This window comes from Lucilia cuprina, chromosome 4, assembly GCF_022045245.1.
Source record: "Lucilia cuprina isolate Lc7/37 chromosome 4, ASM2204524v1, whole genome shotgun sequence".
Lineage (NCBI taxonomy): Eukaryota > Metazoa > Arthropoda > Insecta > Diptera > Calliphoridae > Lucilia > Lucilia cuprina.
In genome coordinates this window covers 100644554-100671462 of record NC_060952.1, presented here as the reverse complement: position 1 = coordinate 100671462, position 26909 = coordinate 100644554, and the positions used below count along the sequence as shown (strand labels likewise).

The 26909-nt window shown below is 30.0% G+C and overlaps 2 protein-coding genes and 1 long non-coding RNA gene across 5 annotated transcripts; 2 read left to right on the top strand and 1 right to left on the bottom strand.

The window, feature by feature from the left end:
* Positions 1 to 198: 198 nt before the first annotated feature.
* On the bottom strand, positions 199 to 13960 carry LOC111690282 (protein mini spindles). 3 transcript variants are annotated; one of them, XM_023452739.2, is made up of 16 exons: positions 13496 to 13960; positions 9191 to 9863; positions 8814 to 8998; positions 8428 to 8747; positions 5824 to 8366; positions 5508 to 5745; positions 4923 to 5446; positions 4717 to 4797; positions 3785 to 4201; positions 3522 to 3711; positions 3201 to 3454; positions 2799 to 3129; positions 2550 to 2729; positions 2319 to 2487; positions 1810 to 2078; positions 199 to 1733 (listed from the first exon to the last, which is right to left on the bottom strand). In XM_023452739.2, exons 2-16 carry the CDS (start codon positions 9766 to 9768, stop codon positions 1656 to 1658), a joined length of 6357 nt encoding a protein of 2118 aa, XP_023308507.2. In that variant the 5' UTR covers positions 9769 to 9863; positions 13496 to 13960; the 3' UTR covers positions 199 to 1655. The 3 variants fall into 3 exon arrangements, with proteins under 3 accessions (XP_023308507.2, XP_046803996.1, XP_046803997.1); XM_046948040.1 differs by having other exon boundaries at positions 1810 to 2054; XM_046948041.1 differs by lacking the exon at positions 4717 to 4797.
* A 1208-nt stretch (positions 13961 to 15168) lies between these two features.
* Positions 15169 to 15619, top strand: LOC124419890. Its single transcript, XR_006940881.1, has 2 exons — positions 15169 to 15468; positions 15549 to 15619. It is a non-coding gene; the product is annotated as an uncharacterized LOC124419890 (long non-coding RNA).
* Positions 15620 to 15950: 331 nt separating this feature from the next.
* Positions 15951 to 26484, top strand: LOC111690303 (RAC serine/threonine-protein kinase). Its single transcript, XM_023452770.2, has 8 exons — positions 15951 to 16094; positions 21115 to 21829; positions 21896 to 22061; positions 22134 to 22331; positions 22394 to 22783; positions 22852 to 23085; positions 23152 to 23298; positions 23480 to 26484. The coding sequence occupies exons 2-8, from the start codon at positions 21471 to 21473 to the stop codon at positions 23558 to 23560; spliced, it is 1575 nt and encodes a 524-aa protein (XP_023308538.1). The 5' UTR covers positions 15951 to 16094; positions 21115 to 21470; the 3' UTR covers positions 23561 to 26484.
* The last annotated feature ends 425 nt before the right edge of the window (positions 26485 to 26909 follow it).

Below are 26909 nucleotides of genomic sequence, written 5' to 3'. Positions count from 1 at the left end.
TTTATGTGGCGGAGAGTCGAATCGAAATGCAGAATACCAAAGTTGTCAAACGGAAAAAATTTCGATTCAATTTGAAATGCAGAATAGGGGCCAATATCGTAGTTTAATCGAAATCTCCAGGATTAGAAAATTGAAAATGAAAACTCAAAAAAGTTATGATTCTAATACACATTATACAAGTAAATAAAACATATTTAGTTTAATAATGGTATATAAGTTTATTTGATTATATTTTTAGGAAATTTTTATTAGGTTAGAGAGAATGATTCATTATTGATTCATAAATTAAAAAAGTAAAAAATAAAATACGTTAACTTACATCTAAAAAAAGTTGGAGTACTACAAGCTAAAAAAAATTATAAAAAAAATTGTGGAAAATCAATGAAAACAAAACTTATTAAATTGAGCGAAAACTATAACAAACACAGAAAAATGAAGAATCGAGTAAAAAACAATGTTATATTCGAGTATTTATAATCTCTTTAGAAAAAAAAAACAATGCAAAATAGTGTTTGAAATAACAAAAAACAAAAGAGAAAAAGTCCATGACTTAATACTAAGATTTTTTATTAAAACTAATAATATAAAAATGTATGTGTATAACAATATTTTTCAATACAAAATGAAGATTAGTTTTTTTAAGAATTAACGAATAGATGAAAAGAATATAATAATAAGAAACCAAACTTAGGCTAGTAATACCCATTTTCAATATCCGCAATAATTGCTTGAATTACTTTTGTAAAGAATAGGGTTGATAAATAATAATTTCTCAACTACATTTTTACCGCCTTATGCAAAAACGATTATTAAGTTAACAACGGTTATTAAAACCTGTTTTTATATGGAAAAAGTGTGTAGTAAACCATTGTTAACTTTAATAATCGTTTTTGCATAAGGCCCTTAATGTTTAAAATGAGTAAGAAAATAATGTTAATTTTATTTGTTGATGATTTCTCGCAGAGACTGTTTAGTTCAATTAAGTTTAAAATCGTATTTTTTAATAAGTATTTGTAATTATGCATTAATTATTTCTGTTAATTGCATTTTTAGTCCCAACAAGTGGGTTATAAGAATAGGTTTGTTTTCTTTTTTTTCTTATTGAATTTGAGTATACATTATTTTTATACGTATTGAGTGTTTATATTAAATTGTATTTCTGCTTCTGTTTTTAATTATTTTTAAGCAATTAAATATTTATCGATATTGCTTCAGTCAGTAATCCTTTAAAATTCGTTTATCTATCCCATTGTTTATACTCGCACAATATCTTACTGATTGTTAATTAGATGGATCGGTGATATATAGCTAAGGGTCGGTGCAACTTTATGTGGCTTTACATCAAAACATTTCTAGACTCTTTTAGGAAAGTACCATATAAACATGAGTTTTTCAGCTTCTAATGGCTCAGTTTACTGATACAAATACTAAATAGTTAAAAAAAATCATTAAGCAAGCGGCTTTGATTTTATTTTTAATACCTTCCCAAAGGGTATCGTAAAATGTTATAATTTAAAGCAGCGTTTAACAAGGAGAAATGCGGATAGGTAACTAAGAAGCAAAAGTTTGGAGGATTTTATGGATAAGATGAATTAAAAAAATCGATTTTCTGTGTCAAAATTAAGACACCTTTAAGCGATTATATGAAAGTAGATCTAAGTATGACTTTCCTTTTTTATCTGGGCCAACTTCGCTTGTATATGTTGCAGACGATTTGGAGACATTTCTGGTTTCTATATTATAAAAATAAAATAAAATTCTTGCATCATAAAAGTTTTAGTAAAAGTTTTTTTTTTCAAATGTACGTACATCTCTCCTTATTAAAGACACTTTTTGGGCATTCATTGTATTTAAACTAAGGTTTTCATCCATGACTTTGTTGTCCATCATCATTAAATGTGAGTTGGTTAAGAGACTGCCATCAGCACTTCGATGAGGAGCTAAATTTGCTTTAGCTCTTAACTGATTTAATCGATCCATCCAAAAATCTGGATCAGGCTTTACACCAGCATTTTCCCCAATTGCGGAAGCATGTTGATTCTGATAATTTGCATCTGTTAGGTATGAAGATCGTGCAACTTTTTACATATTTTTAAAATAGATATTAATTTTTATACAAAAGTATATGTGCACCCGTTTATGAATGTTCATGTGTTTTTGTATACATAGATGTGTTGTGATCACGTAGAGTGAATGTGTATAATTAGAAAAAATAATAAAATTAATTTTAGGTATTCTGTGTAATTCTGTATTGTTTTCGTTTGTGCTATTTCTACAAGTAGAATATAATGGAATGAAATAAATACAATTTAACTCACCTAAACGATTATCACTCAATTGTGTTGGTAAATTAGTCTGGGATTGATTTCCCTCTCCTGTAGTTGAAACTGTACGTTGAATTTCAGCCAATCCTTCCTCAATATATTTTTGGAAGCTAGGGCTAGCTCCTTTTAGAAAAGCCGAAACATCAATTTCAGGATTTTTCGTCTATGAGATAAAAACACTAAATTGAAACGGGTGTTTTGCAAAGCATTGCAGTTTCCACTCACCTTAAATTCATATAAATTTTGCAATCCTTGCTGCTTTGTATCCTTATCAGAAATTAATTTAAATATTTGGGACATGGTTTCGTGAGCCTGATTTGAAATACGCTGCTTAGATTGCAGATCTCTCGAAGATGCCGAACGTTGTGGAGAGGAACTCGGCAAATTACCCTCCTTTTGCAAGTTCTACAATTTAAATTTTTTTTTTAAATCAGTAATCAATCAAGTAGGGAAACTTTAAAAATAAATCCAAACCTTTAAAATTTTGATCAAATAGGCATGAAGTTCTGAATGTGTAGGAATTTGATTTAAATGTTGCAATATGGCATTTCCTTTAACCTTTGCCATGTTGTGTATAATTGTTTTCACAGTTCTCAAAGGAGTGTCCGAAGGTCGCGTTTGCCACCAGGAACTTGGTAATGCCAACATAAATTCGTGGACTTCAAGTATTACTGCATCATAGTTTAATTCATTACTCCGTTCAGGTAATGTTTTGACATTGCGCCATATGCATTTCATTAGAAGGTCTGTGAACTTCGGTAATCCAGCCTCAGGACATGTTTCTCGCAGCAAACGAATTAAAGCGCTAATTGTTTTATACATTTTAATTTCTATAATTATCATAATTTATTAATGTCTATCTGCTAACTAACTTACCAATTCATGTTTGTAAAATTGGATTTATCCAATACTTTTAAACAAATTCCATTTATTACTTTATTATATTGACCATCATCACTGGTATTAAGTTTCTGATCCGCCAAGAGATGTAGTAAAGCCGACATTAAATTTTTAATGCAGGCAACGCTCATTGTTTTACCCAACATTTTCGAATAGAAAAATGAGTAGAGAATAGATAACAATGGTTGATATACGACAAGCGATTCAGTAATAGGTATCTGTGAGAGATTCTGCAAAAACATTAACATTAACATTTCTGCTGCTTTGTTTCAGTGCTTGTTAAAATAAAGCATTTACCTTTAACTGTGCCAGCACGTTTTGAATGAAAATCTCCTCATAATCCTTTAAAACGGCTTGTTTCTCAGGGGACTGAATTATTTCGTTAAGCTCATTTATGGCTGCTCTGGCCTTCAGGGTGTCTGTACTGCTTATACCCTTTATTATTTTTATTAAATGAGGGTCATGTTTAGGCAAAACATCAGCCAAACTAAAAATTGACAAGTAGAGAAGTCGATATAAATATGGCGGAAACATTTCATTATACAGGCATGTATACTTACTTTGGCGAATTGATACCCATTGTTTGCTGATAGAGAGCGGCATTAAATTGCTGCTGTTGTTGTTGGGGACTCATATATGGAGATACATTATTGCCAACCATTCCACCTGCTGCAGATGGCGGAGGTGGTGTTGTATGCGTTTGTTGCATGTAACGTGATCGCGAAAGTAATTGTTCAAATTTTTCTTGGGGATACTTAACACCATCCTTTGTTGCAATGACTTTGATTGGTTCAAAGAGTAGAGAAATATCAACTCTAGGGACTTCAACACGTTCCAATTGATCAACACGTACCCAATCCTTTTCGATTTCAGCAATTTTGTTTGGATCTAAACCAAAAGGCCCCGTAGTTTTTGGGGGCTGTACATGTTGCGGCATAATATTAATTACGGGAGCTGCTGACGGTTGATCAAATGTCCTAAATTTCAAAAATAAAAAAATTCCAATTTTATTTATATCACACTGTGAGGTTGAATTATAAAAGTAAATCGGAAAATGCTAAAGGATAAAATAAGATTCATAAAATAATTTAATATTTTTTAATAAGCGTAATAAAACGTATCTATTGTACATATATTGTGAAGACTTACACTAACCTAAAAATTTAATTTTGTATTCAGTACGATCACAAAACCGTTTAAGTTTTGCAATCGAACCGCAAAATAACTCTTTAGATTATAGTAGATCTGTTGTTGATTTTGGCATTTGAAGTTCTTTTGAATTTAAACAGACAATTTGACCGCTATAAAATGCCATAATCAAACTAAATGCTACTTTTTAAAGAACACACACATAGACAATTCAAATACATATATATGTAGATGTGAATTAATTTAATAAATATTTTAAAACGACAAAGGCAAACAGTACTGCACTAAAAATCAAGACGAAACAGAACAAAACAATACTATAACGAAATTAAAAGAAATTTACGCTTGTCTTATTAGCGATGTAGCGCGCACATCTTTTTCAGCCATAGTGGAGTTATTAGCTTCATTTGTTTCATATTCAGAACTAAGGCAAAAAAAAATTAAAAAAATGTATCAAACAAACTTAGGAGCAATAAAAATGCAAATTTTCATTAATAATTTTAAAACTGCCAAAACAAAAACTAGCATGTCCAAAAATTAAAAATGTACCTCTGATCGTGTTCTTCAGGCAATGGTAATTCATCGCATCCGTTTGTTGATGGTTCATCTATTTCAATGCTGTCTTGATGTAAAATCTGTCCTGATGATTTCGCGCTTGTATTATTAGTTTCAGCCGGTTTTCTCTGTGGTTTTTTGGCGCGTTTGATGCGCTCATCTAACATAGACAGATCTTTATCATTGAGTTGACCAATAAGTTTGTAGATTTTATCTCCAGCAATGAAATAAGCTTGTACTACGCAATTAAGAGCAGCATTTCGTACACTATTATCACGATCTGAAATATGACGAGCAATTTCCTTTAGGGCCACCTGCTGTGATGGCTGACAGACAGTTAGTCCGTAAGTTTCAATCAAATAACCCAACTCATCCAAACATTCAGTGCGCTGACGGGCATTTTTAGACTTTAATCCTTCCATGACATAAACAAAAACTTTAGTATAGGGATAAACTAAAAGAATTTGTCGAAGCAGAGAGCGGACTCCATTGCGTACAGCGTCTTTGGGATCTCCTAACTAAAATTAAAAAAAATGTTTTTTTCTCAATTTTTCTTCGTAACAATTAGTTAATTCGTACCTTCAGTAATAAATGAGGTATAAATGCACTACCTTCATTCTCCGCTAAAATGTATTCATGTTCGACCAAAGTTAGAAACACCTGTTGTAAATATTCTAAACCCTTAATTAAAACAGAAGGGTTAGTATCGTAGAAACGCAACGAAAGCCACTTTAAAATCAAATCCAAATTACATATTAAAGCTTTCGGATTTTGTGGCAAATCTTCCATCAACGATTCTATCACTTTTAAGTGATATCTAAATACATAAACGATAATTCAATAGCGTTAAAGAAGAGAGTTAAAAATCCAAAAAATAATTATGATTAAACAATACCTAAAATCATCGTGAAACATATTGGCCATTAGGCCCTTGTTGACATTGGCTGTGGTCATCTGCTCTCGAAGTAAATCAATGAATTCTTCTCTAGGTGTGGTGAAAGTCCACTTTAACACTCGCATTTTTTGTTCATCTATTAATCTTTGATTTTTTGTATTGTTAACAGCTAACAAAGGTGATGTATCTACGTCCTCTTCTTTTTTACGGGATGAGGATGTATTAGCCATTCTCGCACCACCTGTACTCTTGGCAGCACCGGGCTTTTGAATTGCTGAACCACCACCGGCACCACCACCCCTTACTGACTTTTTAGGTTCCTCCAAAATGGGCGCCTGCTGTTTTCCTTTTGGCAAAGGTTTTATCGGAAGATTTGGACGAGCTTTGTCTAATGCAGCTTGTATATCCTTCTTTGAAGCTGGTTTCTGCTTGTCTAAAGCCTTTACCATGGCTTCGAAACCCAAATGAATCATTATTCCTAAAACAGCTTCATTTGAGTTTTTGCGTACATCCGCATTGCGATCACATATATGGGCGTACAAAAGTGGAATCATTGAAGTTAATTCCTCTTTCGAAATACTTTTAGGTGGCATTTGAGGCAATCTTTCTGCCAACCATGCCCATAGTTCGGATTTCAAAGCGGGCGAACCTGACTTTAGTGCATCGGCAATCATTTCATTTTCAAAAAATTCTTTATATCCACCTTTTTCGCCAAAACTATTGATGCAATTTAAAGCTGCAGCCCTAACAAAGCTCTTGCTGTCACCCAAAGCATGCAAGAACCCAGGAAATAGCACTCGTACGTGATTCTTACATCCTGGTCCCATTGCATTTGCTAATTGTTCACAAATGGACATAGTTGTTTGGGCAATTTTTGCATTTGAATCTACCAACCGCAACGCTAAAGCTGGTGCCAAATCCCCAATTGTAGGTTTTATTAGTTTTGCTTCATTTATTATAGATTGTAGCTTGTTGAGACCTTCATTTCTGGCTTTCCAATCTTTATCAGACATCTCCTTTAACAAAGATTCAGTTATTTGACTGGAAATGTCAACCCTTGGTAACATATCCGCTAAGTTCACTGGTTCCTGTTCATCTGCATCATCTCCTGCGTCGGCGTCAGCGTCACCAGCGCCGTCTGCAGATTTCGATGAAGTAGATGATTTTTTAACACCTCTTGTTGGTTTAGGAGGCTTTTCACCGACATTCTTATCAAATTCTGCTTGTATTTGTGACTTTAGGGCTGGCTTTTCGTTGTCAAAGAACATCATTAAAGCGTTTCCCATATACATCGACATTGTTCCGACTAGACCTATAGCTGCTACCCGAACAACAGGATTGGTGCTTTGAACTGCTTTTCGCACATCTTCAATTAGAAGTTTAGGTTGAATTTGAAAACCAAATTCTAATATGGCTTTATTTACCCAGTTCAAAGCTTCCGATTGTACTTTGGGCGATTTCTGTTCAAAAGCAAATGAAAACACTTTTCCTACAATATAATCCAATTTAGTTGCTTCTGCAAAGGCTGTCAAAACATCGCCGGCAGTACTTCCATTTTTAACATCAGCAAGTTTTTCCGTTATTTCATTTACAACCACATCAATTGTTGTGGTCGATATAGGGTACGTTTCAGCAATTGTCCGTATTATGTCCAACTTTATTTTCAAAACTTGGAAGTTCATTTCCTTTAGACCGGGTTTACGACCACTAACTGTCTTAACTAAAACTTGTGAAATTCCAGGCATTTTAGAGTCAAAATCAGCAATCTGTTGCTGAAAATTCTCAACAGCAGCCAAACGGTTTTTCCAATTCGAATCTCCCAAGCCAGTAAGTATATTTGCTGCAATTATCTCTTCTGCTTTTCCCTGCACCTCTTCAGGTGTCATTTCGCGTTCCGTGGCTAAGACTTTTGTAGCACTACCACTTTTAGACAGTGGAGCTCCAGAACCTCCACCGCTAGCAGCTGGAGTCGTCTTTTTAACAGCAACTTTTTTAACACCTGCTGTGGCAGGTCGAGATACTGGTTTTGGTTCACTAGAACCAGCCTTTGCTGGCGCAGCCGCTGCTGGTTTACTAGTTGGAGCTGTAACTGGTCTCTCCTTTTTTGCTCCCGCAATTTTAACTTTAATCTCAGCTTTCTCTTGGCACTCTTTGATTTTTGCCATTTTTAAAGCATCGACGTCAACCAGAAAAGGCCCAACTTGTTTTTCTCCCATCAATTTCATAAGGGTGCCAATAGCATCGGCCGAACTATCTCTAACTGTAGGATCTGGTTCGTTTAAAGTTTTTATTAAAGTAGTTACTAAGAGTTTTAACAATTTTTTATTTATTGATGCTGGTTGAGTGCGTGCAAATGCTCTTGCTAAAAACGATGCTGTTTCTGATTTTACACTTGGATTTTTATTAGCCAAGGACTCGACTATTTGTTCTTGCATCGCTTCTAAGTTTGTAGATGGATAAATCGCATCCATTGCATCCCTTAATGCTGACACAACATTGGCCTTTTTTTCCTTAAATTTCTCCAACAATGATGGAACGCACGCCTTAAGTAAACATGTCATATGAGAAAAATGCACATTTATAAAATGTCTACTCACTACTTACCATGGCATATGGAGAGAAACGTTTTCCTAAACCTTTAGCCAACATCGCGAGACATTTAACCGCCATAGCAACCAATACTACATTGGTGTCCTTAGTTGTTACCTTCTTTAAGGCACTAACCACTGGCCCATAATCTCCACTTTCGAGTTTCGGATTTTCTGTTAAGAGCTTCTCTAAAGCTTCCAATGATTCCTTTCGTAAAGTCCACTTTTTTTCTTCGAGTTTTTCATAGAAATCTTTTGGCATTTTTGAAAGAATATCTACAGGATCAAGAAGATCTATAGGATCAATTTCCTCCCCAACAGCGTCAACGTCATCTTCTAAAATAATAACACGTGTTTCGCATAAAAAAATAAGTTTCGTAAATTTGATTAAACTTTAGTTACCATTTCCACCGTCTTCATTATCAGCAGCTGCAGCTGACATTTGTTGTTGTTTCTCTTGTTGTGATTTTAAGTATCTTGATGGCTCGGCCTTTTCTCCCTTCAGCTTATCAAATTCATCTTCGAGCTCTTTAACAGTTACTTGAGGAAGTGACGAAAGCTGTTGTTTCATAGCAGGTCCAATCCATCTAAAAAACAATATTTTCAATAAATGTTTGTACAAAATTGTATAGATGTTTGTTAATTGGATAAATTCTTAATTGTGTTATTTTATGAAGGCACAATTTGTAAATATTTTAGGCTTAGGTATTATTGCTAAGTAATATAAAGGCTTTGTATTACTGAATAAGTAATATAAAAATTATGCTGCGCTTACTTACCTGTAAAGTTCAATTGCCAACTGTTTCCCTTCATCGCGTACAGCTTTATCACGCTCACTCATTAGTGGCGCCAGTTTTTTAATAAGCGGCTTCACATTAATGACTTTACTGCCGAACTCTTTTAAAGCTAGTGTTGTAGCCGCAACACATGCTGCTACTATTTTCGGATTTTTATGTTCCATACCTTTGATTAGCTCTTCGAGAACGGCTTCGTGTTTTTCAATTTCAATATACATCAGCGTTACTTGAACCGATAGCTCTTTGGTTTTAGTTTTAGGAGCAGCAATGCATTTTTGGACAATGCCTGTCATGACATCTCCTACGGTCTTACCAGCATGACCACAATTTTCAACGAAAATCAATGCTGCCTCAAGCCCTTTTTCCTGTGCCATGGCATTCGAATCTACCACCATCTTCTTAATCAGGCCCAAGAATTTCATCCATTCTGGAGACTTTTCATCATCAATCTCTCGAAAGATTTTCGCTGCTTCTTCATATCCATCTACACGTGCCTTCCATAGCTTATGAACACATCTCTCATCAACTGGTAATTTTTTATATTCCGTATCTTCAGCCATGTTTTCTTCTCGTCTAAACTTTAGCTAGCCTCAATGTCACAAAAAGAGCTCTTTTCCAATATAAGCTTATTTTGTTCCGTATTTAGTATTTATATCTTTAATATACACATAGAGAAAATGACAAATATAGAAAATGATTAAATTTATATGAAAATAATTTTAGAAAAATTACTAATATTAGCGTTTTATAAATTGCTTTTGGTGCGGAAAGTTTTTTCACCAAATTAATTAAAAAATAGTTTAATTATCAGGATGGCTATAAGTTACTGCAGTGTTATTTTGTCGCAACAAATAAGTTATCACTCTAATGTACATAGTACATGTATGTATGTATGTGTTAACATATTTGTGATATGCACATATGGTAGGCATGAGTGTTACAAATAAAGTATGAGAAAAAAATTGTCAAAGTGCAATGAAGCCTAAAAATATTTATGACCAGAGACGAACAAACTTGGTAAACATTATAGAATGATTTAAAAAAATATGTTATGGTTTATTGATTTTAAGTAAATTATCTCATTGCTAATAGAAAAAAATAGATTAATTTTGTTTTTAAAACATTAAAACCCACAATTTCTAAAAATTTGGCAAAATTTTATTTCTCGTATGGATCCAATGAAAGAAAGACTTTATTGAATTCAAATGAAGATTTGAAACAAGTAAGTTTTTGTAATGTAAATATCGTAATTATATAATTTTTACATTAAGTCAAAGTATTAATCTTTTTTAAATGCAGCATATTATTATAACTGCAGTATATTATTTGAATATTTTTGGCGGACGTTTGTTTATTTTTTATACAATGACTAAGTTGAGAATGAGAAAAATCGGTCAACAATTTCATATACCTTTCCTTAATTATATTTTTCTGCAGCTTATTACATTTTATTGTATGTATGAGTAACATTTCAGTTACTTTAATTTATTTTATTTCATTTAATAGATTATTTATATGTTTTTTAATACTTAGTAGTAAATTTTAATATTTTAAGCTTTTAGTAAAATTTTAATATGCAAAAAAGGAAGGGATAAGGCATTATTAAAATACATATACGGAATTTAAGAGAATATGTTAAATGTGGATTTTTCATTTCAATTTTTATTTGATAATTTATGCAACAAGTTTATTTAAGAAAAGCAAAAAATAATTGATGTCATACTTTAGAAACTACATCTAAAAATGCGATTACATACTATTCACTTTTATAAACCAATTATTTCCCAGTTAAAAGGAAGAAAAGAGATGTAGAAGTCATTACAAATGTACATTAAGTTTTGGTGAAAAATCAGTGAAATTTTCATAAGAGTGTCATTAAGGGAATGTGTTTTATTTTTGACATCCAAATATCGGATTTTAACTGCTGCTTAAACTTAGACTAGATATGTAGTCCAGAGTTGCCAAAAATGACACGCGGAAGCACTTCGAGTCACTAGTTCCGATAAAAATACTACATATTTTTCCACAGTTTTTTGCAGGGTATTAAAGGATATTACAGTAGGATGCTTAAAATTATTATATTGCTTAAAATAGCTTTTATAATTTTCAATCTCACTTAAATGAAACAGTATTTAAATAAAGGTTAACAATTGCAAAATGTCAGATAATGAAAGACATCTCCTAATCACCAATATTAATCAAATAATATGAACATGGTTTATTTATTATACATATTACTAAAAAAAGCGGGTTTCTGTTTATCTTTTAACTATTTTTGTTATACCTATTTCTGGTAACAATTACAAATATTTTAATATTTTCGAATTTATTATATTGGAAAGTCAAAACCGGACTTTGTTTTCTTATTACAGTACTCGTTACTTAGAAATACTACTTTCAGTGAAGAGTAATGTGTTAAAAAGATAAAAAAGCCGATTTTCTTTTACATCTTCCCAGCAAAAAGTTACATGACAAAGATGTTGTTTAATCGCGGTTCAAGTGATGACGAAGTGGTTCGATTTAGGTGAAACATGATTGATTTCATCATTAGCGTGTCATTGTAGATCATGTGTTTATGCGAGAATTTCGAATAATCTAACCAATGCAAATTCGATGATTCATTGTTTCAAGCTATTTGTTTAATATATATTTTCTGAAGATAGGAAAATTTTATAATAAATATAGAAAAATTATGCAAAATATTATTAATAATCGAAATTATGTCTAATGCTACATAAATCTCTTTTAATTAAGTTAACAATCTGAATTTATTTTAGAAGTTTTAAAGACATTTTTTAACTGCGGAATAGGTAGAATATAGGAAGGCATATAAAATGAGTTGTATTGGCACTGTTATTGTAGATGTAATGAAACCAAAACTTTATACTAATACAAATTTTTTTGCTGGGTTCTTCAGTATTTGAACTGATTATTTTAACTCAGCGATGAAATTAGAGCAAGTACTTACAGCGCAATTTTAAGAATAAAATTGCTCAAATAGAATACGAACTCGGGCATCTTGTTCGTTATTTCATTTTAATTCAAATAATGGTTTTCACACAGTAAAACCATTTTCTTTTTGTGTGCTTAAAGAAGTTATAACTAGCGCGCGATCAAATAAAATGTGCCATTAATAGGAAAACATCAAAATAATGCACATACTTACGAATCTGACTATATAATCAGTAATGCGGACGGTATGTAGTAGTGATTAAAGTGTAAGTAGTTATGTAAGTACAAGTCACTACCTAGTTTTTGCTGATATACCTATTTGAGATTCAGAAAAGGTTAATTTCTTAATAATTTGCAATATGTCATCCACATATGTAAAACAAACTTTAAAATGCATTTTTATATTACAACATTGAGAGATGAGTTATCCTAAAAATCAAAAGAATTCTTAAATATTGTATATTAATTATATTTATATTAATTTTGAGAAGATGTGTCTTTTCAATTCCTCATTATATTGCATTAAATGCATGTTTTAATTTAGAGAAAAAATTATAAATTTAGATTATAAAAACTATACCTATTTCATGTTGTAAACTATTTTTATGTTAATTTTTTGTCCTACCTATAATTAAAATAAATTCGAAAATATCAAGGACCCCAATTGTACTTTTTTACTAATTGTACAGCTTTTTAACCACGATGTGACTATACCCATGGTATAAATATATTAGATATATTTTTAAATCATGCCCTATACCTATAAAATAAAATAATAATAAAAATAAAATATTAAAAATATTAATAAATGTATGTGTAGAAAAATGGTGTTATGTATTATATTATAAAATAAAACTTGACAACACTGCTTTATCCTTATTTTATTATTCATTACTTTTTCATTATCTTCTTTTTTTGTCATTCTTCTTGTACGATCAATTTCTCAAGCTAAATTGAATCTAACGGAATAAATAGTTACATACATACATATATGTATGTATGTTTTATGTATGTACATACACAAGGAACCAATTCAATCAATAGAAGAAATTATGTCTTTTTGTTCTGACCGACAAATCTATTTATGTGTAATATACATTCGAAGAGTGGTAATATTATTACATACTTTATTATTTGTGTAAAGTTTTATTCGTCAGATACCTATGGAAATGTACATTTTTATTATCATTGCCAAAAATAGTCATCAACCCCCTAGGTGTTTGGTTTGGTGCAATACGGCTTATTTTAGCATAGAGTAATGGAATTTATGTCTCATCAAACAAAGAATGCAGATTTTCGTAACAAAAATAAAACAACAAAATGACGTCGACTTACCGTTTTTTATTTTTTTTATACAGATTTCAACTTTGTGGTTATTTACCAAAAGAAAATTGTACGGCTCTGTATATTCAACTTCCGTAGTTTTACAACGCCCAATTTTAATTTAGTTAAAAAATTATTTCAGTTTTTTTTATTTTTTCTATCTATTTTATTGATTTTACGTTCACTTGGATGTGTTTATAAGATTCATAGAATGCTCTTATTTGAAATATTTTATGTTTTTGAAGCAGACGCGAAACAAACTTCGATTTTTCACTAAGCAGAAATTTTTTTGCACACACACACAAATCAAATAAGAGAAAACAAAGCAAAATGTAAAAATGATGCGACGCAACTTTAAATAAATAGTATTAATAACAATTTACGCGTAAAATAATAATGAAATAAGTTATCTTCCAAAGTAAATTACTTCTGCAAAACTATTTCTCTGAATCAGAATAACTGGACTGGACGGAACGCAGGGTTCCAAAACAAACATTAACGACAAACAATAACGACGTTGGCGGCTGACGTATAAATTTTATCGGCGGCTTAAAATCGTTTGTAGGCCGGCTACGTTTCAGCTGTTTTAGAAAATACTTTAAAAAAGCGGCAAATTTGAATAAAAATATTTTGAAAAATCGGAATTTTAAAAACTGACATATATGTACAAAATCGGAACAACATATTTTTGCAGATTTTATCATCTGAATTTAAAAAAATATATATATATATATATATATAGGAACTATTAGAGTTTAAACCAATGTTGATAATGATAAACATGCTGTAGATTGATTTCAGATTTATTGCTCTTTACTTAAGTTCTAAAGAAATTTGTTTCCTATACACACGGAAAAGAAAAATATATTTTCTAGTAACATTTAATACTTATTTTTCAAATTTACGAAATTTGTACTATATTTCTTGGGGCAGTGTCACACGTTCAATATATATCGTGATCCATATTGATCAATATATATTGAACGTGTGGCAGTGACCTTAAGGCGTATATTCGAAGATTCACCCCATGTCTATATTAGACAAATATTTATCACAGTAAACGTCGACAGAAAAATTGTCAGTTTTTTTGTATATGTTAATACATAGGAGTAACAAAATTAGACTTCCTGAGAAGAATGATATTTAAATGAAGAATATTATCTTTACATTATTTATAGGTTTATCTTTATATATTTCTAGATTTATCATGACTAAATAAATATCTTTGTTATCCTTCATAATATCGTTTGCATGCTATTAAAATCAAACTATTAGTTGATTCGAATGAGGGCATACATACGTAAAGTCAAATGGAAAAGTAAAATTAAATTCCATCCATATGACAATTTATATGTTGGTGTTTACATTAGTATAAAATAATAACAAAGTATGTTTTCCTTTTCTTCTTTCTGTTTACGTATTAAAACGTCTTTGATCTAAGACGACTTGCTTGTTTTTTTTAGATTCAAAATATTCAAAATTTTTTAAATATTTTCATTACATATTGCATCCCATCCGTTTTCTCTACTATACATAATTTTGACAGATCATATTACATATGTGCTCGTGTGAAGAGGTCTTAGAGTTGTATTTTTGTGCATTATATTTTCGTAGAATTTTGTTAAACTTGTTAGCACTGTTTTATCATTCTTACTGTTTTTTTGTGCTACCAAGTTCGGTAAAAAATAAAAATGGCGACATAATATTTTTGTGAAGCCGCCGTGTTTGTTCAGATTTTCTAATAGATTGTGAAAAAGAAAACAATTTTAATAAAAAATAATTATACAAATAAGAAATAATCTATTCTTATTCAAGTTTATTTTTGCTGTGTGAGAAAGTTACTTAAGAAAATTCCTATTATAACTTTGTATATTAAAAGTGAAAAATAAAACGAAGGCGTAGAAAAACGTCTGTCTCATACGACATTGTGCGTAAAACCGAAGAAAGCCTAAAAAAGTGGAAAAATGCAATTTCATTAATATTATGTATATAAAAAGTTCTTAAAAAAGGATGGATTTCCAAAATTAATAAGTTTTTAAATAAAAAGCTAAAAAACGTCTCACAGGTGTGACCCCGTGTATTTTTGCAAATGCAGTAATCACCATTAAATGAAAAGAGACAAAACAAAAAAAAAAATCGAGGAAGATTTGGCTTAAATTAAGCGTTCTGATCCAGCTGATTTTAATACTTTTGTTTATATCACATGATAGTACTTGTTCTTGTGACTTCAACAAAGGAAAAAAAATTATCCGCTCTATTAGGGTCCGGGAGTTATGGGCCTCCAAAGTTTTGATATATAATTGCATATATCTTGATCAATAATAATCGGATATGGTCGATGGGTATCATTGGAAAGGGTATCATTGGAAAGGTCTTTGAAAGAGCTTTCCATTGATATGTAAGATGACAAATATCATTAACCCATTGAGAGCCAGGGTCAATTTTTATGATTTTTTCTTTTGACTTTAATGAGAATTTCTTTGCAACAATTCAAGATTGCCTTAAAAAATTTGTAAATAAAAACGTGTTATCTGCAACGTTTTGCATTTTAATAAAGTGCGTTTCTACAACTAAGAAAACGAGGATTATTTTTAATTGAACACAATTCAAGGTATGTTTAACATAAATAGAAGAGAATAATTGGTACACGATGGGAATGAATTGTATCTTGCATTTTTGTTGGAGCAAATGATTGAAATGAAGTATTTTAACTTATATGGCAACTCTTGTAACGGTAACAACCAGTCATCATGAATAAAAACAGAATATTTACATTATTATATACAAATGTATGTATGTATAATTATTATATGCATAATCATAAATGTATGTACATTAATGCTATTATGTGCAGAGACTGAAAGTGGTCTTAGCCTAGCCGCCGATAAAATTAAAAGTGGCCGCCGATGAAATTTATTTTGCTTAAGACTACTGAAAAGTTATTGACATATGTAGTATTTGTAATGTAGGTCTGTTCGAAAATGCATCACTGCGTTGCATCAGATGCGCCTTGCATTCCTAATTGCATCACATTTATGTATTATTTCAGACTGAAATAATACGAAAATAAAAACATTTTGAAATATTAAAATATATTTTTAAGGTGTTGTTTTTAATAATTATTTTTATAGGGGTGTTCAGTGGCACTAATGAGAACATAGGCATAATGATATTTGTCTCAATTTCAGACATTCACTTTAACTTTTAAAGTCATGTGCAACTTTTAATTAAATCGAAATAATATGTAGATAAAAGTTTACTCTTGTATTTATAAATGCTTAATAAATTAATGATGGTTTATATTAGTGTTCGTTAAACGGCCCTAGCATGCATGCTCAATCAAGTGATAGTAATTAGATAGATAGATTGTACCATCTGTTTGTGTTTTATATTTTTGTTATTATACCAGCATGCTTGTACTAGGGTTCTATAAATCGACATTCGAATAATCGAACAATCGACTTTTTGTCGAAATAAGTCAAAAATCAAAAACTCGAAAAAAGTAAAAAAAATACTATTAAAAAGTCGAAAAGTCGGAAAAAGACGAAAAATGTCATGTCGGAAAAAGTCGAAATGTCGGAAAAGTCGACTATTTATATAATACTAAAAGTAGACTTTTAACTAAATGAAAAAAGTCGAAAAATCGACTTTGCATAAAATGCAAAAAGTCGACTTTTAACTAAATGCAAAAAGTCGAAAAGTCGACTTGTACTGTGTATGAGGAAATTTGCTCATACAAATACAATTTTTGAGCAATAATTATAGTTTGTCTTTTGTTTTTTAAATCATTTCAAAAAATTAAGAGAGCCATACGACTGTCAAATTTTCCATCTGTATTCTCTCTCAATGTGTGATGGTTTTATTACATATTGCGTTTAGACGATCCCATCCGTACTCTTCTACACAAAATTTTGTCAGATCATATTACTTGATCGTGTAAAGCCGGCTTAACTCTTAAATATGTACAGTGTCTATCATAAGTATTCATACATTTATCATGTACATATGTAAGTGTGTATGTATTGATTAAAATATTAATTATTAGTATCCTCAATATTATGATATTTCTGACTTATTACATTGAGACAATCGTAATCTTATAGTACTTTTAATACCTAATTTAGCTTAGAAGCAGATATAATGATTTCGAATTTTAGGAAATACAGTTTTCCTTTGCGGTTTCTTAGTAGTGAGAATTTATAAAATATATATAAATATAAAGGGTGTTGTAACCAACGATAATAATAAAAATAATATGTAATAATAATTTCACGAACACTAAAGCTCATATTGACCGCAGTTCCGATAAAAATAATATTGCCACAACAAACATGTTCTTTTCGCTACACAAATTTATTCACATGTTAATAGGTATGATTGGATGTGTATTTTTTATGCATTAATAGATCCTCAAAATTATTTTTATTCCTAGAAGTGTTGTTATAAATATGTATCTCAAAATGATTGTTCTTTTTTCAATGACGTTAAACCATTTTAAATAAATTTACATTTTTGCATTAATATATTTTTGTACGAATGAAAAAAACATAAGAATTTTTCACTCTCCTACATACATAGTTTTGAAAAATCTATATTTTTGATTTTTCGATATAAAAATGCATATGTACAATTTATAAAATTTAATACCTATTTGGTAAGTTTTTCACAAAAATTGGAGAAAATACGGTGATGTGAATGAATGAATATCTTAATTGTATACCTTATTTGATTAATTTTATTTCTGCTTATAGGTATATCTATGTAGGTATTTTAACTAAATTTTAATTACGTTGACTTACGGTAACAAAATTTAATGCTTTCATATTTGATTACTTCATAGATTTCCTGAAAAAATGGTGTTAAATTATGATAATTATAATAATTCCATAAAAAATCGGAATCAAATGTACATTTCACAATTTTCGCTTTTTCAAATAAATGATATATCTAAATTATATGCGTATAATGCGTTGTGTGGACATCCAGGCTAAATATAGAGACATTGGCGAACTAAGTGCGGATCACTATCAAACCATGTTTCATTACTTCTTTCACTATTCCATGATACTTTTAGAAAAGGACGTTAAACTACTACTAAATTTACAACTTCCTTGGAAAAATATTTTTGCAGTAAAGCATTTAATAAGTTGAATTATGTACTACTGCTTTACAAATTAGATAAACTTGAACTTACACCATTTTTCTAATAACATAATAATTTTACATAAAAGTGATAATCCATTAACTAATTTACATGTCAAAAAAAAACTTCGATAACTCCACATACAGTGGTGGTCATGAGATGAGCACACTTGGCGCATATAAAAGTTAACATCAAATATTTTTGTAGTTTCTTAAACTTCTTTCTTTTCACATGTCACACATGTCCTTCGAGAATCACATCATATAGATGAGGCATACATTCGTACATACCACTAAGATATAAGAAATTTGTTCAGATGGGTTTTATTTTGTTTATTTGTATCCAGAACTTACTGGTGTAAAGGGTTAGAAACAAGTTTTTCTCAGAACGCCTTTTTTAAATTATGGCAGTCTTCTAGTAAATGAGCGAAATTTATGTGTTTTTTTCTAAAAAAGTCATCACAAAAACACATGGAATTTATCGATTAATAAACACTTGGTATAATATTCTCAATATATATTTTCTGTATTTGGTTAATCCAAACGTAACAAATTAAAATATTTCTATTATTTTGTCCAAAACTGTATATACTGTATGCATGTACATACATAAATATACTCGTTCATCATCAGCAAACCAACATCAAACGTTTTCAACGTTACATATTTCACACAGTTGAAGACAAAACACAAAAAAAAAAAAAGAATTCGCAGACATATGACGGCACACACTCTTGCCGTCTTTCGTCTAGACGAAGGAAATTCTTTCACAGATTTTATTCTATTTCACTTTTTTGTTTTTTTTTATATATATATAAATGTATGTATGTATGTACATAGCTGCTACCATTTTAAAATTTAGTTTCTTAAAATTTTATTTTTGTCGTCCGTGATGTCGATCTTTTTTGTTTGCATTCTGTTTGGTGAATTTTTCATGTGTTAGAAAATATAAAAAAATATTAAAACTTTTCGATCTTTTGTCTGCAGTAGTACATCAGCTATACATATGTATATATGTAAGTACATACATATGTGTATGTATATTAGTCAAGTCCTTAAAAAATAGATTTAAAATAAATCATATTTTTGTGAGATAATTATCATTAAAACATTAATATTGCAAAAAATCTAAATGTTATTGACATTTCTCCACACCATATTTATATTTATCACAATGAATATTTTATATTATTTATTTCATAATTCTTGAAAAAGAAACAGATACAGCTAAAGTGAGCATTGTTTACGCAATTTGTTTTTTTTTTTAATATTAAACATATTAATTTGACTATCTCTTGGAAATGTTTTTTTTTTTAATAATAATGACGTTCTAAAGATGTCTCGGATCCTGCTCGAAATTTTCGATTTTTAGAGATAACGTTCGATTTTTTTAGAAATAACGTCCAAATTAAATAGGTCTAAATACGTAGTAAACAAAAAAATAAGGCCTAGCAAAATTTGATCCGAGTACCGCTGATATATACACAAGTGTATTTGAGGTGCAAGTCTAATGTACGTTTCGCTTATTTGGTACAACTAAAATTTTGTGTTCTAAAGTCATTTATATAGTTTTCAAAAATGTCTCTTATTTTTAATATTAGAGATACAATTTTTTTTTTGTTAAAACCGTCAAAACTAAAATTCACGTTTTTACTAATATTCATTAAATATAAAATCAATTACAAATTTTGAGGAGAATTTAAAGTCTAATATGTGTCTAATTTGTTAATAAAATATTTTATTTTTGAGTTATATCAGTCTTCTAGAAAATGAGCGATATGTATGATATGCAAGTTCTACATTTAATTAGTATGTGTTAGTTTTGCCTTACTTATGAGGAAAATAACGACCCATCAATTTAACAAAGAGTTAATGCATCCGAAAAATACATTAATTTTCACTAAAATTTAATCACCTTTTTTGGATCTAATAATTCCTTGTTCACGAATGTACTCTTTGTAAACGAGATTGAAAAAAGTGGAAAGTGGACACTTAAAACAAACATAAACAAAAATCTTCATATATTATTTATTTTGTACATTTGATTTGTTTATGTATTGTGATTAATATGTAAAATTGTTTTGTGTTATTCGCGATTATCAGGTAATCAACTTCCTTTCCTGCTGTTAAATTACGAACGATTAGATCGATATTATGATTTGTCGTCTTCGTTACTAGCAACTAATAATGTTGTTGATCCCAAGACAGAGATAGTAAATAATTTAAATAAAATTGTACCATCTACTTAATTTTTTATTTTACCAATTTTCCACTTTTTAATTGATTTCCGTTATCAGATTGACCTAAAATTTGGTTTTAGACACAAACAAAATCGATATTTTTGGGTACTCTAATGTCCATTTTTACTTGACCTTGAGATCTTAATTGAGAATTGCATAAAGGTCGTGGCTTTGATTACCGATAGTTTAATTGCTTTGATACACGATATATAATCAAATTCAAACTGAGTTTTTTTTATTTTTTTTTAGGCAATAATAGCGTACTAGAAGCACACAGGTGTGCAGAATTGTTTTAATAGAATTTTGGATTGACGTACGGCTTCATCACGAATTACTTACCGTTTGCAGCACCGAGGAGATCAACAGTGGTTGCAACAGCCGGTGGTAAAACAACCGCATCAGCTACTGGTCGCGGATCTACCTCTACTGGATTATTGGGTTCTAATTTTGTAGCATTTTCATTCACAAGCCCGTTTAGTAGTTTTGGTAGTAGCAATAGCAATCAGAACGGCCAAAATACGCCAAATAACAACAGCTCATCCCAGCAGCAGCCTCAACTTTCTTCTATTACATCCACTTCTTCACAGATATTTCCAAAAGTAGCCATGACAGATATTGGCTCTTTATCTGCTTCCAATGAAGCTGGTGGCAGTCATTCAAATGCAACAATTGTCAAAGAGGGCTGGTTACAAAAACGAGGCGAACACATAAAAACATGGCGTTCTCGTTACTTTATTTTACGAAGTGATGGCACACTGCATGGCTGGCGTTCTAAGCCTAATGAAAACGCTCCGCCTGAAAGACCATTAAATGATTTTACGATCAAGGGCTGCCAAATAATGACCGTTGATCGCCCCAGGCCTTTTACATTTATCATTCGGGGCCTCCAGTGGACCTCAGTGGTTGAGCGAACATTCTCTGTTGACACTGAAAGAGAGAGGCAAGAATGGACAGATGCCATTAGGTAAGTTTTTTATTTATGGTATTTTGAAAATACTTTAATATTAATTGTGCTTTTTTTCTGTTCCAGAACTGTGGCAAGTAGCTTGAGTGAACTGGGAGAAACTGCGATGTGTACTTCAGATAATACAGATATGACAGATGTCGATATGGCTTCAATTGCTGAAAATGAATTGTGTGAAAAGTTTTCAGTTCAGGGCACATCAACACGCAGCAGTGGCGGAGTGAAGAAAGTCGTAAGTTATCTACAATTCGCATAGATTCTCTATTTATTATTTAATAAATGTTTTGTCTTGTATATCCTTAAGACTTTGGAGAATTTTGAATTTTTAAAAGTTTTGGGTAAAGGAACATTTGGTAAAGTGATTTTGTGCCGCGAAAAGGCAACAGCCAAGTTGTATGCCATTAAAATTCTCAAAAAAGAAGTTATTATACAAAAGGACGAAGTTGCCCATACCATAACAGAGAGTCGAGTTTTACAAACAACAAATCATCCATTTTTAATAGTATGTATAGCGATCTAATCGGGTTGTTATAAATTTAACTTATTATTATTATTTTTTTGTAGTCTTTAAAATATTCCTTCCAAACAAACGATCGACTTTGCTTCGTAATGCAGTATGTAAACGGAGGAGAATTGTTCTTTCATTTAAGTCGTGAACGTATATTCTCCGAAGAGAGAACACGTTTTTACGGAGCTGAAATTATATCGGCTTTGGGCTATTTACACTCACAAAGCATTATTTACCGTGATCTTAAGCTCGAAAATCTTTTATTAGACAAAGATGGTCACATAAAAATTGCAGATTTCGGTCTATGCAAGGAGGATATTACATATGGTCGCACGACGAAAACTTTCTGTGGCACGCCGGAATATTTGGCGCCAGAAGTATTAGAAGATAACGATTATGGTCGAGCTGTTGATTGGTGGGGCACAGGTGTCGTTATGTATGAAATGGTAAGGAATGATATTGATGTTAATAAATCACACATTTCATTCGTATTTTTCATTTAAATCAATTCCAGATTTGTGGACGTCTTCCATTTTATAATCGTGATCACGACGTCCTTTTCACACTAATTCTTATGGAAGAAGTGAAATTTCCTCGTATGATTTCAGATGAGGCCAAAAGTCTGCTGGCCGGTCTTTTGGCTAAAGATCCTAAAAAACGTTTAGGTGGCGGACCAGGTGATGTAAAAGAAATTCAAGTACATCCTTTCTTTGCCAGCATTAATTGGACTGATTTGGTGCAGAAAAAGGCAAGTAGTTAACGAAATTAATTAAAAACTACATACTTATAATAATGAATGATGATTACTCTTCAGATCGAACCGCCATTTAAACCCCAAGTAACTTCAGATACGGATACACGTTATTTTGACAAAGAATTCACCGGTGAAAGTGTCGAATTGACACCACCAGACCCCACGGGCCCACTAGGCTCAATAGCAGAAGAGCCACATTTTCCACAAGTAAGTAATGTCTAACTTTGTAAACATAATAGAAATACATAGCGTTAAAGCTTTCTTTCACGTTTGCAAATAATAATATTTAATTCGTTACATCTGATCACGCTTTACAAAATTTTGCAATTGTAATTTTAATATAAAGTTTAGTATGTATTAAAATGTTGCTTTAATTTCCTATTTACAGTTTAGTTATCAGGATATGGCCTCTACATTGGGCACTTCATCACACATCAGTAACTCAGCTAGTTTGGCATCAATGCAATAGAAAAGAGTGCAAAGCATTTGATAACAATTCAACAATACACATATTGCCTATGCCAGCAACTACAACAACAGCAAACAATATTAGCCGTGTTCACGTCTAAATAAAAGTCGTCCAACGTTTTCAACGAACTTATTTTCTTTCGTAAACGTTGGAACGCATTTTAGTATCCTAAATAACAATTATGACAAACAAACAAACAAACAAACTATAAAGCAACCACTACCATTAATTAAACAACAAAAACAACAACAGCTAATAATTAATTCAATGAAAGTAAACAAACACTGCTAATCCAAAAAAGATAAACTAATCCTTACAGATGATTTGTTCGTTCGCTCCGATAAAAGTCATAAAGGCCAAATAGATCTTATTCTTACTCTCTTAGCATCAAAATAAACTATAAATTAAAAAATAAAAAATAAAAATAATACCAGGTAATTTAATTTCTTTTGCACCTCCATGAGAGGTCAACTGTTAATTGGTAGCCGTCTGTTGGATTCTAAAGCCTTATTTGAGGCGATCATTTGAATAATTCATTATTTATTTTTTAAACTACAATTCACAAATAATAAACTGAGTAGAAAAACACAAAAAATCAGCATACAATACATACAAACAAACAAACAATATGATTTAAAACACGATGTATTTAAATCGAAACATTAAAAAATGAAATTAAATTTAATATAAATTAATATATACCTATTTAAAAGAAGAAAAATGAAAACAAAAAATTATTAAAAAAAAAACTATAAAAAGTTTATTAAATTTATATTATTAAAAAGCATAATACATATAACAAACAGGCAGTTGCATTATATAAATACATGCATAAATACTACTTACAACTTACTATAGGGTGCTTTAAAAAGCAAAAAAGGCAACCAACCAACCAAGAAATATTTTTTAATTTCTTTTTTTTTAAGATCTTTTGCAAATTAACAAATTGTAAAGACAATTTAATGAATTCAAAATTCATTAAACTATATGTACTTTACAGTCAAAGTAATAAAACGAATAAAAATAATAATAACAACAATCAAAAGAAGATGATCATGAATTTGTAAAATTTTATTCATCGCGAGTTTGACGGATAGATAATACTGTCAGCCTTGTTTGTTTGGTTTAACTTTTTTCCCTTCTTAATTTCATATAATACTTGTGTATTGTAAAGTATCATTTCTTATCTTAACTGAGTTTCCATTGATAGTTATTTATTTTAAACGAATTTAGTTTGATTGTAAATCTAAAGAATGTTTTATAAAAACTAAAATAATCAAACAAACTTTAATATAACATTTAAAAACAAGCCAAGCCACCAAGCAAGCAAGCAAGCAAGCAAACAAATGCCGAGACAACGTTTATGTATATTTTAATGCTTTTTCTTCAGTAATAATTTCATTTGAAGAAATATCTTTGTGGTTGGTTATACTACATACTTACATACATACATACATACATACAACACTGAATTAATAGTCAACAACAACTTACAATTCAGTATCTAAAGCTATGTAATTGCTATTTCACAGCATTTAAGATGAAATAAAAATTAAAAACAAAAACTTATAATAATATAAGAATAAAACATGTTAATTTTTTTGTTTTCGATATATTTTTTTATAATAATTTTGTTCTGAATCTTCTAAACCGTTACCTATGAATATGCCAATATAAAAATAGAAAAAAAAAGAGAGATACAATTAAAGGGATTTTGCTTTTTACTTTCAATGTACAATTTAAAGAAATTAACAACGAAACTATGTTCCACTATAGCGTAAACAAAAAAAAAAACAAATAAAATATACAATAGCTGTTATATTAACAGTTAAGTTACTACTCTCTACTGATCCACAAAAATAAAATTGTAATAATCAATCATCTGTAAGCCATAATCATTAAGAATAGAAAGAAGAACAATATTCTGCCAGCACTATCCGCACCAATTTATACCAACCGACACAACCTAATTTCCTTCCCCAGCCTCACAGTCTAGTTTTAAGCTCAGTTTTTATATACTTTATTGCTAAACAAAAATTCAAAGAATTTCATTAAACAAATATACATTAATAGAAAAGAGCGGCGTACTCTAAGAAAAAAGCAAAATCCTTTTTTTGATTTATTATAACAATTAATTGTTTTAATTAATTAATGCAACAAACTGTACAACCAACCAACTTTAATCGAAAAGTGTGATGTTTTCTTTTGAATTACATTTTTAGTTTTAAAAATATTATTTTATGTTCTTTTAATTACTACGAAGGTTTACTTTTTTCGTTATTGAAACAATTTTAAATTTGTTTATTTGACATTGTAAACATTTTCATAGGGTTTTTTATAGCAAAAATTTACCTAAATACAAATAAAATAATAATAAAAAACAAAACATAAAAATAGTTTAATAATAAAAGTAAAAAAAAAACAAAAATAGTTTAATAATAGAAATAAATCACTTTTTTAACTAATAACTAATGAAAGTAATAAACAAAAAACAATATAATTCATCAACAATAGTTACCGACTTCCTCTTAAACAAGAAGTTTTGCAGTTTTAGTCATGTAAGTCATATTAAATAATATACACTACTTTATTTTTTTTATAAAAAAAAAAAAAAATGGAAATGCTGTTTAATAAATATGTAAAGATTTTTGTATTAATGATTTATTGGTATCAAAGCCTGTTCGTTTGAGTACTTTTTTTTATTCCAGTATCACTCTCGCTTTTTTTGCATTAAAAATTTTCAAAAATAATAATAATAAAATGAATTTAAAAAAGAAACATATACATTTACGAACAGACTCAATACATATTTACTTTTTTATTTGTTTTACCTTTTGTACTAATTTTAATAAAAAAAAATACTTGTTTATACATGAAAAACAATACGATTTAATAATTCGATGGAAAATGTTGAGAAATCCGAAGAAAAGAAATACGGATCGAAAAATATAAAAACATTATTAAATATGTAGATAACATTTTATCTATGTAATAATTTATACATATTATATACTTTATACAAATAAAATATAAGATTAAAAAAAAAATAATAATAAAAACAAAAAATTAAGAAACATAATTCTTTTTATTTCAAAGTTACGTTGGCGGTAGTTATAACAATTCCCAATTTGATTTTCCTCCATACATTAAATGCCAATAATGTCATACAATAGCATTACAATCATAACAATACGAGGAAACATAAATAAGAGAGAAAAAGTCTAAATGGCCAATTAATATAAAATATTTGGTTTGAATATACAGCCAACCCTGTTTACATCTTCCTTCATAGAAAATTTGTCTTTAGTATTCTATTCCAAAAGAAATAAATTTCTCCTTGTTCTGTTTT